Source organism: Phalacrocorax aristotelis, chromosome 1 (genome assembly GCF_949628215.1).
Source record: "Phalacrocorax aristotelis chromosome 1, bGulAri2.1, whole genome shotgun sequence".
Lineage (NCBI taxonomy): Eukaryota > Metazoa > Chordata > Aves > Suliformes > Phalacrocoracidae > Phalacrocorax > Phalacrocorax aristotelis.
In genome coordinates, this window is record NC_134276.1 from 20,132,787 (window position 1) to 20,149,535 (window position 16,749).

The 16,749-nt window shown below is 42.6% G+C and overlaps 1 protein-coding gene across 7 annotated transcripts; it reads right to left on the reverse strand.

Moving 5' to 3' along the window:
- Positions 1 to 2,364: 2,364 nt before the first annotated feature.
- Positions 2,365 to 15,796, reverse strand: GJA3 (gap junction protein alpha 3). Of its 7 annotated transcripts, none has more exons than XM_075083081.1 (3): positions 15,547 to 15,796; positions 13,679 to 13,769; positions 2,365 to 9,641 (listed from the first exon to the last, which is right to left on the reverse strand). In XM_075083081.1, the coding sequence occupies exon 3, from the start codon at positions 9,622 to 9,624 to the stop codon at positions 8,089 to 8,091; it is 1,536 nt and encodes a 511-aa protein (XP_074939182.1). In that variant the 5' UTR covers positions 9,625 to 9,641; positions 13,679 to 13,769; positions 15,547 to 15,796; the 3' UTR covers positions 2,365 to 8,088. The 7 variants fall into 7 exon arrangements, with proteins under 7 accessions (XP_074939182.1, XP_074939154.1, XP_074939201.1 ...); XM_075083053.1 differs by having other exon boundaries at positions 13,679 to 14,063; XM_075083100.1 differs by lacking the exon at positions 15,547 to 15,796 and having other exon boundaries at positions 2,365 to 5,571; positions 8,136 to 9,641; positions 13,679 to 15,510.
- Between the last annotated feature and the right edge of the window lie 953 nt (positions 15,797 to 16,749).

Consider the following 16,749-nt stretch of genomic DNA (forward strand, 5'->3'; position numbering starts at 1 on the left):
CTGCTGTAAGTGATGAGGGTCACCCTTAAAACCAAGGTATGGTGAAAACTCACACACTGAAGATCCTCCTCAAGCTACTAAAAACAGTTCTGATAGACCCTGTACTACTGCTAGTGACGCAAAGATACAGAGATCACCTACTGCAAGAAAAAGGAGCTAACTACCCATGAAGGACAACGTTTTGTTGCAATGTACCACTGATTTCTTTCTAAAAATGAAAAAAACCTTACATAATGATGTGCAGCTGCTGCAATCCAACTGTTCTACTAATGTAGTAACAGTACTTAAAGTTACCTGTAATTCTGGCATAATAAATTATTTCACGTACCTGTAAGTGCTAAAATGTGTATTTCCTCAAACACCCTGTCTTCCTGGGCTACAATACTCCAAGAATAACACATTCTTCCTAGGCCATCTTTATGAGAAAGCGCTCTCTTCAGTTTTGACATCTTGGCTAAGCATCTGATTATTCTATTGTCAGCTGAAAATACACACAAAGACAGTTAGACCTGATGCACATCCAGTTGCCAAAAATTATCAAAATGACAGCCCTACTAAGGCCTGACATCCATTTCCTTGGAGGACAATGTGTACGATTGCCTTCATTTCTATGCCTGCTACAGAGTGGGAAAGCACTGATTAAATAAATTAAATCGCATTCTTTCTGCAGTCACAGTGAAAATACTTGCTAAAGCCCAGCTGATTGTTCCTGTGCCAGTTCCCTGGGGACAACTGCAGCAGTACAGAAGAGTGTGGGGTGCTCCTCATTTGGCTTTCAGCATGGCTGTACAGAGGAGGTTTACTGGAAGAGGTTAGAGAGCTCCTCCCTCCCCCAGTACACCTCTTCCCACAACCATCAGGGTCTTCACTATGCAGCTGTGGATGAGTGGGGCGTACCTTTCACCTTTTCTCCACATGCTCCCATCAAGCTGTCTTGCTCAATGTGGCAGCAAAAAGTACCCACTCCATCTCACAGGCCTTCAGAGATCAAGAGTAGCAACATTCGTCTTTCATACTCCAGACAGAAATTCTTTAAGAGACAGTGGATGTAAGGTGGCAGCAGTGTGGCTGTGCCCCGGGGAGGGAGAGCCCGGTGCACAGATGCATCTGCACCAGCTGTTAATCCCAGCTCCCTTGGGAGTAGTCTGACTGTCCGGTCTTCAGGTGACAAAATAGTGTAACTTTATGATGAAACATGCATTTAAATACAAAGTATGCAACATATCCTGACCACATATGACTGTAGTAAGAAGTGCTCTTGGTCAGAGGCGAGTTATCTTTAGCAATACAGCTGGTGTTACCTTGTCACTTTATTCACTTCCTTCCTTAGCTTATTAATGCTACGCATCATCTTAGTACTACCCATATGATACTCCTGTCAGCTTGCTTTACCCCTGCCCAGTCTTCAAAGACAGTGAATAATCTGGTTCACTGTGTGGTTACATCATGTAAAGCAGAAACAGCACTGCCTGAGACCAGGAGGCACCAGAAAAATACACAGCTGCACTAACACAAGAGCGACAAACGCTCAATACTACAGGACGGAAACTACCCTGCCCTGCCAGATCCATGTACATGCTGCATGTTAAATAAAGTTTTACAAAACCTTCATACTTATTTTAAGACTTCTGCAAAAGTCACTTACTCTTGCCCGCATTGCTGCTTTTCACAAGTTGAACTTCTTGGAAACCTGGACGTGGCCTCTTCATGGGACTATACGATACTTAGACTAACTTGCCGCTAGTACGTTATATATTTTCAGTACAAAATTGGGTTACACTGCTGACTGCTAAACTGTCAACTTTGCCTAGAAGGGGCATATCAGCAAATTTCAAATGCAGCGGGTACTCTGCACTATCCCCAGTTAGGACACATCTTCCCTGCACTAAAATCCTTCATGCATGTACAGGTAACCGTCTCATTAGACACATCAGCTAGATGGATAAATCCAAGTTCGTGAGTTAGCTGGGGAAGAAGACGGGAGTCACTATTAACACCACATGACACAGCACGAGACGAACAGTGAAGGAAACAGAAGGGTGAAACCTCTCTTCGGCGGAAGGCAGAGGTAGGCCTCCCACTGATTTCAGCATTTCAGCCCTCGTGCCCACTAGAGTGGGTCTTGATCACACGTGTCTTCTGAATTGTGAACTTCCTCTGAAGCCACTGGGAGTTCTGCATGGAGCTGGAGTCAACATCCAGTTTTCCAACAGATGCAACTGAGTGAGCACTTCTTATGAAGAAGGGAAGCAGTGGTGTAAGTGAATAAAGGGAGACAGCTGACTTTGGTTATCTGTTCCATCTGGTTCGTATCTTAAATAACCATCTACACAACCATGAAAATTTAATCTAAAAGAGACAATGTTGTGGTACAAAAAGTTTATTTAGTCATGATCTTGTAAACATATGAGGTAAATTAACGTTTACATCAACTTGTTTCTTACAGAATTTAATACACAAGGCACTTCTTTGAAGACAGCACTTTTAACTGTTTTTTAGCTGTTTTCCTTATTACAAGTTCCTGATGGCCCAGAAAACTCGTGTTTGTTGTCAGATTCTGTCATAGAACAGACAAACATCCAGTAAGCAACAAGAAAGCTCTGAGTAAGCCTTCTTATGCTTTACAACCCTTTAACTGTGAGAAACAGTCTCAATGGGAATAGGAATATATTCTCCACCTTAAATATATGTTCACATATCTTGCATAACTCTTCAAGGACTGAAACTGCTGGAATTTGATTGGCATCTTACAACAAACTTAGAATGCAAATCTACAATTTCTTTTTCACATCAGTGATTTTTGCTTATGCAAATAGCCCCATCACCTTTAATGGTCTTATTTGCAAGAGTGAAAATAACTTGCATGAAATTGTATTTGCAGGCTCAGAACCATAGATTTGGCTAGAAAGCAAAACACTTATTTTTTGTAAGGTCTTCTACAGTGTAACAGTGCAGTGTTTCTCCACAAGTATTTTCTTTGGAATTTTAAACCAGGCTGTAAATTTAGCTCTTAAAGGACGTATGTCACAGCTAGTTTTGTCATTGAACCTCTAAACGCAAAAGAAGGCACATCAACCTTAATTTATTTGGTAATAATTGAGTTCATGATGAAAACTATGTTTTTCCACAGTGTGCTCCCTATATATCCAGCTCACATATTTTAAATGTACAGAGAAAACTGATATTATAGATCAGTGATTAGGTTAAATTGTCTTTAATGGTACTGCCTTATGTCTGAAGAGTTCCCACGTTATATAGTAAGGCATTTCTCTCTTAGGTTTAACATATTGGCAGAGTCATTCTTTTACTTCTTATACAAATGTAAACTTAGAAAACAGTTTATTTCATCCAAATGTGCAATTTGAAATCAAAACCTGAATGTAAACTTCAGAAAAATCAAAATTACAAGAGCACACTTTTCACAAGAAAAACCAAAGTAAAGGAAACAAAAACATTTGAAATTAAAAAAAAACCCAGCCTGTTCAAATCTACCATGTTAGTGTCTGTATTAAACAAAAAGTCCTGGGGGCTCAACACTCTGTTTCTGCAGACTGTTGTCACCCACATGAACTCAGTGGAATACAACAGTTCTTATCAGCTGAGGAGGTGGTCCCATGACTAACCAAAAAAGGATCTAAGTACTGATACGATTTTTAAAGCTTGCCTTAATTATTTTACTGATCCTACACTTACATGTTCATCCCAGAAAATAATCTCAAGAGCTGCAAAATGTCAGACATTTAATTAGCTCTACGTGCCTTTATGCATGACAGATATACTGAGCCAAATCAATCCCTGGTATCACTTTGCACACAACTGGCTTCCAAATTACACCAGAAAGAACATAGGTCATCTGCTTTTACAGCGCATGCTACCTACTTTCAAGAAGCTATGATTTTTCAATGCAAGCACAGACCAACAAATTCAAGGAGCACTTTTTTATCTATGAAAAAACAAGAGATTGATTTTCATAGATAAAATATTCCACTTTAATAAAGGGAAGGTTCTAGCAGGCTGTCTTCATTTAATCAAAATGCAAAGAGAAGAAATGTGAGCTTTTGTCTATACTTCATTTTCTTTTGTATTAACTGGCAGCTGTACTAATTAAAAAAGCCCAGTGACAGAAAATAGACCAACTGTGCCCATGCCCAAGAAACTGCGTACTTATGTGCAATGCAGATATATTTTTATTATATCTTTGTAAAACTATTATGAAAAACATAGTAATGAAATTGGTGATTTGGAAAATACATTTTACATAGTTATTGTGGTTGGAAAGGGCCTCTGAAAGTCATCTAGCCCAACCCCATACGCTCCAAGCAGGGTCAACCAGTACCAGTGAGTTGACTTACTGCAAAAAGGAGTAGCACATCATACACCTGGTAACTTGTTCAAGGAGTATCTTTTTTTTTTCAGTTTTATCCTTTTCTTTTCCATAGCTTTCCTTAGCATTTTTTTAACTTCAGGTAACAGAGAGAACAGTTTTCCCACAATCATTCTACTCAAAGAGCAAAAATAAGCGGGGGTTTTTTCAGTTTGCTTAATGTCAGGCATGATTCTGTTCTGACTTCCGCTTTTGCGGTAACTTACCTACTGGTTTCATGTTAGGCGTGTGTATAAGATCCTTCAGGACTGTGGTTTGAACAGCTGCATGACTGGGCTAAGGCAAAGTATCATTTGCTACCAGTTCCCTCTTCAGAATTAATTGATGTGAAAGACTAAATGACTTGGAAATTAGCAATTATTTTTTACAACAGACTCTGTTCTGCAAGGGATTTGGTGTTTGTACATATTTTCTAAAAATATGGAAGTCATGCTTTACTCATAGCATGGTGAATTCAGTGACCGTTCATGAGTAAATATTAATTTAAGTACCCTCTTACTGGCCACATCAGTAAGACTTACTTTCAACAAATCTGATTCCAGATGTTATGCGGAAACTAAAAGCGGTTGTAAGCACTAAGGTAGAGTTGTGCCAAAACAGTTACCTGGGCTTAAATGAAGACACAGTTACTGGACACCAGATGAAATTGTAGGTAACCAAGAAGCTGGATGCTGTATAGTTATGTGATGAAACTTAAGCTGATCTTAAAAACACAACTTGTGAGTAGTAGCTTTGCTTTCTCAGACCAGCACTGCTTGGATGCAGAGGCTGCTCTGTCAGATTTCTCCTAGGGTTACAAGAGAGTTACATTTCTCCCCCCAAGCTTCACCTAACATGAAAAATCATCTTTTAACAACTCTCCAGCAGTTATTCTGCCTGAAAATACCATATATTCCACAAGAGCACCAGAACTCTCTGCAGGTCTAACCACACACGTTAATTTGAAAAGGGCAGACTAGGTATCAGTTGAACCTAAGTCAAACCTATCTCTGTTATTATTTTTTATATACAATATGGATGCAATCCTGAGGACACACTCTGTGAGGGTTGTACTAAAGTAAGGACTGCAAGATTCAGAGCTCCATCAAACAACAAGCCAGTTTTGCTCTCAGCCGTTGATATAATAAGCACATAATCCAGGTGGTCTGGTTTATATAAGTACACTCCAGAGAGACTTTGACTTCATTCTTCAGAAGCATAAAAGAAAGGAAAACATAGCCCATGAATTTTGATGTACTAAAATACAGATATGCATATTGCATTTTTTCAGCAATATAATTATTTGGCATTTAGCAAAACTTACAAAACTGCTACTATCGATGCGAGTAAATCCAAAAATTTTGAGTGTTAAACTGCTTTTGTTCATATCTAGGCAACTTTATCAGCTTTAGTCTAAGTTCAGCATAGTTGCATGGATACAACAGAAAGCAGAATTTAGCTTTTAGCTTTCTTGCAGAAAGTTTTTATGGCTTATAACAGAAAATGCACAAAAGCGTGTCTGAAGCTGAACAACCAATAGTGAATATCTTTATTGTACTACTGTACATTGACTTCTAATGCAGTGTCTGCCCCCAAGGTCAGTGGCAGCAGAAAGACGCCTCCTCAAGGAGGAGGTCACCACAAGCAGGTCAAGGAAATCATGAGACAACATGCCCAAGGATTGCAGAACAGTGCCTCTGATCATGAGAAGCTCTTTGTGTCTACTCAGAAAGCAGTAAAAATAAATGTTTAATCTTGAGTGGTGGGAATATATTTTAACTGTTGCATAAAATAAACACATTCAGGAAAACATTTAACAGCAGAGATAACTGGCAATTTTAACTATTTGCTACAGGGTGACCCTGCTTTGCCTGAGAAAGGACTGCACTGACAGGCCAAATACTTTGAAGATGCAAAAGGCTATCCCAGTGTGTTTGACTGCTCTTCTCCAATTACAGTACTTTCGACTTACAGCAGCAATAGGACTGACTCCGAGCTTCAGCTCTTTTGGCTTTTGCTTAGAACAGAAGTTGGGCCTAATCCTGCATTCCTTTTGTACCCAAACCCTCCTGAGCCTTATTAGGTATTCAAAGTTCTGACTAATGTCTCTGAGTGTATGTTACAAAGGAATGAAGGACAGAGCCAGTTGTGAGGAAAGCTGCACCTTAGAAAAAAATACCCAGTACTTTCCTCCATCTATTTTTAAGGGAAACACACAATTTTCAAAAGCAGGATTTTAATGTCTTTATCTAAGGCCCCAAATCTACATTCCTTCTGGCTCCCAAAACTCCATGTGAATGTTAGTTTTGCTTGAATAAGGCCTGCAAGATCCATCCCCAAATCTTGCTCCTTGTTAAACTGAATGGAAAGTCTGCAAGTGACTTCAGCGGGATCAGAACAGACCCTTCAGCCACTGCATGTTGCCCAGATATTTTAGCCACCTTTTCTGCAATACAATATTGTCTATATCTGTTTTCGCTGACCTGTAAGACACTACAGATTGTTATTAAAGGAAAGGGTAGAGCACAACAGGAAATAATGTTGCTTTGGGAATTTTACCATTAATAAGTTTCTTTCCCCTTGCATTTTCTTGTAAGATCGAAGATTAAACTAAAATGATTAAGTACACAGTCAAGTATCTTTAAACCTACAGATCCAAAATTATTCTCAAAATGTTCAAATACTTAAAAATATGCACTCAAGTTTACTTCTAAAAAGCATTTTTCCAACAAACTTACACTGATACCTATTAGTCTAAAATGCAGAGCTGTCCTTTATCCTATTGTTTGTCCACGGGCAATGTATGGGGCCACAATGTATTGAAATCATAATCCTTGCTTTCTGAAGAGAAATTGTTCTGTGTAATAATTTCTGAGGTGTGGTTTAAATTCCTGTCCTCCTCTAAGCAATTTCAGAAGTCATCTAAAATTATAATCAAACATGTTCAAACATATTTGTGGGCTTAAAAACACTGTGTGATCATGGTCGGCAAACACTGGATAGAAGGTCAAACCGAACACTTCCTAACAGGTCAAGAGTAAAAAAAAAAAATTATAGAAAGATGAACCTCAAAAATCTATTACAGGGGTTACCTAAACTCTGCCCGGCCAAGGACCACATTGGCGATTTGCCATGAGCCCAACAGCTTCATTAAATAATCTTATACGGAAGAGACTGAGTCACCTTTAAAACGGCAAGTTGGTCCGTAGAGATGACAGGTGCCGATAGGCAATATGCCACCCTGATGTTTGCCATAGGGTTGGTAAGATTTAAGAGGAGGAAAAGTCATCGCATCTGCTCAAATAGAGCTTATGTGAAAAAGGGTGGAAGTAAAGGCAAGGGCAAGAGGGAGATGATGGCCAGGCACATGAGCACTAGGGATATTAACATTTTTCTCAGATGAAGGTCAGCCTCAGGGCACATGACCAGCTGCCATCACCACCTGTTATCTGTGCAGGCCTCCCCTATGGCTGCCCTTGGGAGATCTGCCATGGACATGAAGGAAAGTGGGATTGGTCCCCTGGCCCACGGGCTGCGCTTTGGCCACCCCTGACCTATTAGAAAATGTTGATATTTTCCCCACTACAACTCACAGAGTGCAAAAACAGCAAGCATCAAAGTTTGAAACCCAGGCCTTCCCACCCACGCCAGGCCTGGTCTCCCTGGGCAGCTCCCCTGCCCACTCTGCCTTCCATCACCTGCTCCTCTGAGCAGAGGCGACCGCACTACACGGCCAGGTCGTCTGACCTGGCTCTGCAGCTGCTCGACTTACTGGCCCTGCTCAAGCGCCGTGTGTCTACGAACAACGGTGGCTCATGCATCTCCACGGTGGTGCAGGCAGCTGAGATGGGCCGTTCCTCTGACAGCTCCTCCTCACCCTCTACATCCCACTTGCCGCCGCTTGCCCCACTCAGGCTGGCGCTGCTGCCACTGTTGGCTGCAGCAACGGGTGGCCCAGCTGGGGGTGGGAGTAGCTGCTCCAGTGGCTCTTCCTGCTCGGGAAGGGGATGCCAGACACTGCTGGGGGTAGAGGAGCCTGCCGAGCTGGAGGGCACCTTCCCCTGCTGCTCAGCTGCCATGTTGACCCAGTTCTGCTCAGCCGCCAGGGCATGGCTGTTGCTGTTGAAGTAGTTGACGACGGCTGGCGTGGGCGTGGGGATGGGGGTCGGGATGGTGACAGGAGTGGAGATGGGTGTGGGAGTCACAGCACGGTGCCTCTCCTCAGGAACTGGTGGAGCAACAGGGTAGCTGGCCACAGAGGCCATGGTGGAGGGGGGCCGCGGTCTTGGAGCAGCTGCAGCATAGTATGGTGCCATGGTCACCGGGGCCAGCAGTGGTGTGACAGCGCGGGTGTCAGGCAGAATGGGTGGGGGCACAGCAGTTGTTACCACCACTGGTGGTGCTGGTGGTGGCAGGGCAACAGGTTTGGCCTCCCCTGTTACCATGACTGGTGTCATTGTTGCGACAGGCATCTCAAGGCTGTACCGACTTGTCATGCCCTGCTTAAGCTTCTTCCACCCCAAGTGATATATCTCAAGCATGTTCAGCAGCAGGGAGACAGAGGCCACCACCAACATGAAGATGATGAAGATGGTCTTCTCAGTGGGCCTTGAGATGAAGCAGTCCACAGTGTGTGGGCAAGGTGAGCGGCTGCATTGGTAGACTGGCTTTAGCTCAAAGCCATATAGGAAGTACTGGCCGACAATGAAGCCCACCTCAAACAGTGTCTTGAAAATGATGTTGAAGACATAGGTACGGAGCAGGGCACCCCCCATACGGATTCTACCACGTTCATCTCGGATCGGGAGCCTCTCCTTCCCCTTTTTGCCAAGCGGATCCCTGATGTTATTGCTGCCTCCTCCACCACCACTGCCAGATGCTGCTGCTCCTGGATAGTTGCTGTCTTTGAAGCTTCCCTTCTTTTTCAGCTCTTCCTTCTCTTTCCTCTTCTCCTCCATGCGTACAATGTGCAGCACATGGCCCAAGTAGATTAGAGTTGGAGTGGAAACAAAAATGATCTGCAGCACCCAGAAGCGGATGTGAGAAATGGGGAAGGCTTTGTCATAGCAAACATTTTCGCAACCAGGTTGCTGAGTGTTGCACGTAAAGTCCGACTGCTCGTCTCCCCAGACCTCCTCAGCAGCAGCCCCCAGCACCAGTATCCTGAAGATAAACAGTACCGTCAGCCAAACCTTGCCAATAACTGTGGAGTGCTCCTGCGCATTCTCTAACAGTCTCCCCAGAAAGCTCCAGTCACCCATTGTTTCAGATTTCTAACCTACAATAAGAACATTAAAGCAATTAGAGCAATGTTAAAAAATCTTATAACTACACAATTCTAGGGCAGAACAGATTGATCCTCAACAAATGACGTGTTAAGTGCACTTCCTTTTGCAGAATATTGCATACCTATGTTAAGAACTACATAACCCTCTGACCATGCAGCCATGGGTTCTGGTGAGCACAGAAGAGGGATGTTTAGTGCTTTTACCTAGCCGACACAGGTTTAGTGTCTATACACAATGACAGGCAAGAAAGTTTGTAACAAGGGTTTCTACAAGGTTTAAATATTTAAAAAACATGGTTTCTGTTTCCTCCACCTGAGATGCCTCTAACCTGTTCTTGCCTGTTTTTAGAAAAGAACAGATGGAAATCAGTTCAGTTAAACTTAATATTCCTACTATTAACGTGGCTGCATTTGTATTAGCGTGTGATACAAAGTTTGCCTAACTCTAACCATTTTACTGTTATCAGGACTTATTTTCTCCAGCATTCAGGAGGTTAACTATGTCCCACGTCTCTGCTATTTTCATACTGTACAAACACAGAAAAATAATTATTTAAAACCTATGGAATTTACAGTTTAATTTTGGAATGCGTACACCAACAAAAAGCATGTTCTCAAAGCCTACTTGTGTTTGAGTTTGTTTATTTCTAAAAAGAGAGAATTATTTGAATAACTTGAAATACTGGGAAGAATGAGAAATTCTGAGAGGAATGGTGGTAAGGTTTCTATGCCACGTCCCCTACTGTCCTGCCAGTTGGTGCTACTGAACCACATGTACTGCAACATTACTTAAAAAAAAAACACAACAAACCCCACCTCAAGGGCACTTCAGCAACTGTTCACAGAGATTTTCACAGAAAAATAAAATTATATCCTATGACCTCACTTCTATGATAAACAACTGGTATATATCCTCAGTAGTTTCCACCAATTTATGTATGATGGGCTTCCCATGTCCAGTTCTAGGCAGTGACATAACTTCTGATTTAGAAAGGCTTAAAGTACAAGATTATTTTAAAGATCAGATTCCTCACAAGCTGCCCTCAGTTGAGAAACAAGCTGTTATCTGCTGGTATCAATTCTGTTACCCTTGGCCTGTTCCTAACTAGAATATATATAAGAATATTGGAATATATGCAAGAAGTACATGTCATTCTCCTAATGAACACGCTTCTATACTTTATATGTCAACCTTCAACTGAAAACAAAACACAAAACTTTATTTCCAGCTGACTTCAATACTTTCAGAAATACTTAGATCATTATAGTTCAGGTATAACAATTTGCATGCAAAAAACCACTACAGAAAAGACTGATCATCCTCATTTAAAAATCTCAGAATATTTTATAAATATAACTGAATTCCACTTTACTCTTTTTATTTTTATACTTCTTGTCCAAATACTAAAGGCATTCATCATTACCAGTAGGAATTTACCACTGAGAAAATGTACCGCTCAGTATTATATTTACTGTGATTTCCAACAAGGATGTCACTGTTTTTCCAGAGGAAACATTTCCAAAGTCTGCACTGAACTTCTCTCAGGCTTTTAGTTAAGGTAATTAATGAAATTAAAGTTATTTCAGTTACTTATTTTATAACTTGATTTTACTATGAGGCAATGAAATACCTGTAACTGCAGAATAATACACTTTCACACAAAAAGCAACAACACACCCATTCGTATTTTCAATTTTTGTAAATCCTGGAATACTTTCATTTTTTGTCCCCACAAAGCTAATTCAACAAAAATTCTCTCTAAAAAAACCAAATCTTTGATATTCTACAAAAACATGTTCCCTTTAATATAATTGAATTCTTTTTCCAGTGTAGCACAATAAACTGCCAATGACGATACTAACAATGAAGTACCAATTTTGTGTAGTAACTTTCCTGGTCCTAAAACAATTTTTAATCTTTTTTTTTAATATATTGATTTTTTTTTAAAGGAGTGTACTTTTTCCCTTCTTAAAATAGTAACCCAAACCTGAATAAATTTTGTTAGAATACTTTAGTTTTATTATTCTAATTTAATATGTTTATATGATTTTAAAACTTAATCCTCAATCTTAATTTTATGAGGTTTACAATATTTTGGATGGTGAAGTAATTTTAACCTTGGGAAGTATTAATTTTTCAAGGAATAAGGAACTAATTTTGTACGTTTTTTGAAGATATACTCAAGTTTACTTCCATCTTTGGACAGAACTAGACTGTTGTTTGGGAATGTTCTCATTTTGAGTAGTAAAGATTGTTATGTAGGAACTGCAAAATGAATAATGTGGTATTTGAGGGATTAAAGAAGTTTAGCCTAATCCTAAATGCAGTATTTCGTTTCTTTGCTTTCCTTTGCATTATTCTGTGCCTCTCAGTTCAGTTCTTTCTGCCTCACTCTGTTTCCTATCCAGATCAAGCAAAATAGGCAGCTCAGATAATAAGTAGTCAATGGTTACAGTTTGTTCTTTTCTATTAATCAGCAAAAGTTATCCCATTAAATCGTCTTTAATTCATTAATTATGTCCATTTTCAGCATGGCTGCCATTACCCTTGCTTCCAATGGCACAGACGCCACACCCTGTTCTTCATATAGCCACAACTCAGTATTTTAGCTGAGAACAATTCCAAGCTTGCTTTTGTAGTATTACACAAACTTCAGCTGTACCATACTACTTTCAGGGCTGCTGAAATACAGAGCTAATCTTACAAATGGATTGTGAAGGGAAACATTTTTTCTTTCTGTGCTTGGAAAAAATGCAGATTAAGAAATGAAACATCTTTATCTGTATTTCATTACATTCATGAAGAAATACCCACTAGGGAATGACAGAGAATCTGCCTCAGAAAGCAATCCAATTCAATGGTTTGAAAAGCAAGGACTTCATGAGCCTTGGGATCATTTAATAACAACTGGGAGTGGTATATTGTTTGTGTCACTTAGTAAATCATTCCTCTGAGACAAATATTGAAAAATGGGCAGTTCATAAAAACTGGCATAGCGTTGTGTTTAAGAATCAATGCTGTGCCATTAATTTCTAAGTTTAGTACATGCACAAATACACTTTGTGGATGGGATGTGTGTATTTGGGTGTGTGTGACAAGGAGAACAAGCGAGAGAACACATTTTAAAAGCTGTGATGTCATATATATCCCTCTACAGGAGAGAAATAATTCTCATCTGGCATCTATAAACTTGCCCGTTATTAGTTCTATTTCTGATGACATCACCAAAAGGTTAATCACTATTGTGAAACACAATATTTTAATTATTTATAATTTTCACAGAATCACAGAATAGTTTTAATTTTACTCATATGTAAATGTTTATGTATTTATATACATATATGCACACATACACACACGTAAGTAACTACACAGCTATGTTATATACATTACCAGATTATTACACCTCACGTTTTTATGATTTTATTATACTGGTGTATCTAAAATATGTCCCTTAGCAATTATTTAGAAACTTAACATGTGTTTGTCTGAGTAAGACTGCCTAAATTTAGCCTATGTTTTCTTTCATTTCTTGTGTCAGTCTAAAATTCTGGGATTTTGGTTTTTATCTTCAGAATTATCTAGATTTTACAAACCAGTATGAGAAAAAAAATGCTGTTAAAAAGAAAACAACTTGCACTATTTCCTGTTTTTACACTAAACAATTAGGCATCTCCATTACTACCAGGGTTTTAACGCTACCAATTTAAATCCAATAAAAGTAGTCACCCTGCACAAAGTCTGCAGCATGACCACGTCATTCCAAACTGGCAGATATGGAGGGACGGAATGAGCTATTATAATTTCCAGTGAAACCTAATGGTATTTGGTCATGTACATATATATGAAACACAATGGCTGTGGTTTCATAATTCACTTTATAAACTTGTTCAATGGAGGACTTGAAAAATACCCTTCTTGCTCAGAGTGCCATACTTTCAGACACATCTATTACCACTTTCATTGTATTTTAAACACTTGTTAAAAATAAATCCCTTAGATGATCTTGTTGTTACCTTAAACTTACTTTACTGCTATGGAGCCTCTTCCTTAAATCCCAGGCAAAATTTCTCTTGTATTCTTCTTGACTTCTCTTGACCACTGAGTGAAAGTTTGGCCTGAATGAAGGAAAAGCGCAAGGAGTGCAGGGCTGAGCCCAGAAGGAGAGCTACATCCCACCTGTTAAACTCCTGCTCCTTGGCGTAACAAACATTTGCACTGATTCGACACTCACAGGAGAAAAACAGGAACAAAAAGTAACCGCTTTTCTCCCCCGAATACTCAAATGCCATCTTAGAGCTCTATATTGGAATTAAAAGACAGTGACTTACCAATAAAACTCTGAAAGGTGTGATGGGTGTGGAGTTACCAGGGGACTATGGAATAGCCGTCAAACACAAGGGCAACAGTCCCTACATCCCGAGTGAGTGAGGCATGAATGAGACAGATCTGTCAGGTGCCCACAATCGACCAGCCGCACGGATCTAAAAACTGCACAGTAAGGAGTGTCCCGCCCCCTGCCCCAGACATACAAAGGAAAGACAGCCTTTCTGGAGTTCAAAGACTCAAGACCCTTTTTCACTGCAGAGAAGCGGTTACCCCAACAGACAGGTATCTGAGGGGACTTCAGGCAAGTTACTCCCTCTTCAAGAGAGACGGTGCTATACACCCTGTTCAAACTTTTTAAAGGGCACTTTTGTCTTATGAAAGCCATTTAAATCTTTTTCTAGTTTAATTCTAAAATGTTCCAGTAGAATTTTCAGTTTTCCCTTTAAATCTCCCTTAAAGGGAAACTACAGAAGCTCTGGCTTCTCAGTTCACTTCCTTCTTTGTATCTATGTCAGTGTCTTAAAGACCTAACATGCACTTAGGATTCCTAATGATATCCTAGACTTAAATGATTTCTTCAGTAAGTCAGGGATGAACCCAAATACTTATCTGATACTCTTTTTGCCTACGGGGGGGGAAACACCAAAACCAAACAAACAACAAATTAAACAACTTTTCTTCCTTATAATTATCTTCCAAAGAATTCAAAGAATATTTATTAATCTCAAATAGTTTGCATCCCTTGTGAGTTCTAAGTGAACAAGCAAGTAACTGACATGTTTGTGGGTAAGTCTCAGACCAAAGATGTGACCAGAGTGAGATAAAAGCCAGGTCAACGCAGGTAGGCCACATAGCTGTTTTCCCTTCAGGAAAAAGTTGTTTGTACAGGCCAGGTAACTCAGAGCTCACCTCAAGAAACCCCAGAACCACCTCGGGTTACACTCTTGAACTCCGTCGTTCAGTGTGGCACCACTTACAACGGTGAAAGCAATTCTGGCACTTTACACTCCCAGTGTAAAACTGGCTTGAAATGCACATCAGTTTTCAAATGTTAGTGGCAACCCTTAAGGAAGAAATTACATGCCCCTACACGCCCACACTTGGGTGGGCAACAGCCGCGGCAATTCTGGGCACAAACATGCGGCGCTTCCCACTCCACTGCGTTTTCTGATGTGTTTTTTGAGGTTTGGACACTTTTCCCCGCCATGCCAGACTCAGTTATCAGTCCCACCTGCGAGCACCGCTGCCTGCAGAAGGTTCCCTCGGTGGGGCAGAACCGCGGCTGCTCACACCGGGGCCCCTCACGGAGGTATTTAAAGCAGTAACCCCTCTAGTATTCCTCCTCAGCACGATGCGCACCTCCCGGCCTCGCCCTGCCCTCCCTGGCGCCCAGCCCAGGGCCGAGGGGCACGGCAAACGGGCCGACGCCCCGGGCAGGCCCCCGCCTCCCGCCCCCGCGCGGGCCACTCGCCCGCGGCCACCTCCCCGCCGGCGGCGCCCCCCGCCCCGGGCTGCGGGCCCGCAAGCCCTCCGCCGAGCGGCGCAGCCCGGGGCTGCTCTACTTACGCTTTGCGGGAGCAAGGCTATTTGAAGGAGCAAAATCTTAACTCGTTCACAAGAGTCTCGCCACTGATGCCGCATAGCTCATTTAATTGGGGGGAGGGGGGGGGAAGGAGAAAGAAGCCCCCAAAACTTAGCTCGGGCTATGGAAAAAAAGTGGTGGAGGGGCGGGGCGGGAGGCCAGTCCTCAGCTCCCTACCTGCTGCCTCGGCAGGCGAGGCGCCCCTGGGGCAGCCGGCTGCCGCAGCCCGCCCCTGGGGCAGGGGCACTCCCCGCAGGCACCGGGCACCCCTCCCTCTCTTCCCCTCCCCTTGCCCGCCTCCCGCGGCAAGCAGCGCCGCCGGCTTCACTCGCAGCCCCCTCCGAAGGGCTGCGGTCGGGGGTGGTAGTGCCTTCTCCTCACCCGGGGAGCTCCGAGGGGAGCGGCCGTGGCGTTTGCCCTTCTCTCCCTGGTTTATAAAACGTTGTCACTGTGCAGATAGTCCATCCTCCTTCGCAAGCCAGTGTGGGATTTCCTCAGAAATAGCTTCTTCCACCGAGAGGGTAGAAGTGTAAGAAGCCCCTCCGCGCTGGGGTCCCGCGCACCCCACAGGGCTCCGCTAGGAGGCAGCGCGTCGGGAGTCGCCACCCGCACGACCCCGCCACCCCCCGCTCCCCCTCAGAATTGCGATCCCGGCCGCCCGGGGGGCGCTCGGTAGCCGGGGCAGGGCTGCGGCACTGTCTGCCTCGACGGCCGCGGAAGAGAGGACACCGCCCGCGTGCCCTCCCGCCCAGCGCGGGGCTGCCGTAAGGCACATGCGTGTCCATCCGCCCACCTCCCGGGCCCTCTCGCACACTCACTCGCACTCACGCACACTCACACTCACACGCTCTCTCACGGGGCGGAGCAGCGCCGCGCGGTGGCGGCCGCGCGCGCCGGACGTTGGCAGGCTCGTAACGGCTGGCCGGAGCCGGCTGGCTTCAGCGGAGAGCTTCTCCACTGTGTCCTTACTTACTGCCTATAAGTCTTAAAGGAGAGAATCCCACTTTCATCCATGAGGTGTTAGATACATCTTAAAGCAAAAACTAAAACAAAAAATACAAAACAAAACAACGAACAACACAAAGTTCTTCACCGAAAGAAGGGGATTTTTTTCCTGAGAGGAGGTAAGCTTTGCTGCTGTTGCCTGCATGTCCCCTGGGAAGAACGCCAAAGGGCTGCCAGCCCCG

Bases quoted from the DNA above. Each gene is read 5' to 3' on its own strand.
- GJA3 (XM_075083090.1), bottom strand. From the start codon at position 9,624: ATGGGTGACTGGAGCTTTCTGGGGAGACTGTTAGAGAATGCGCAGGAG.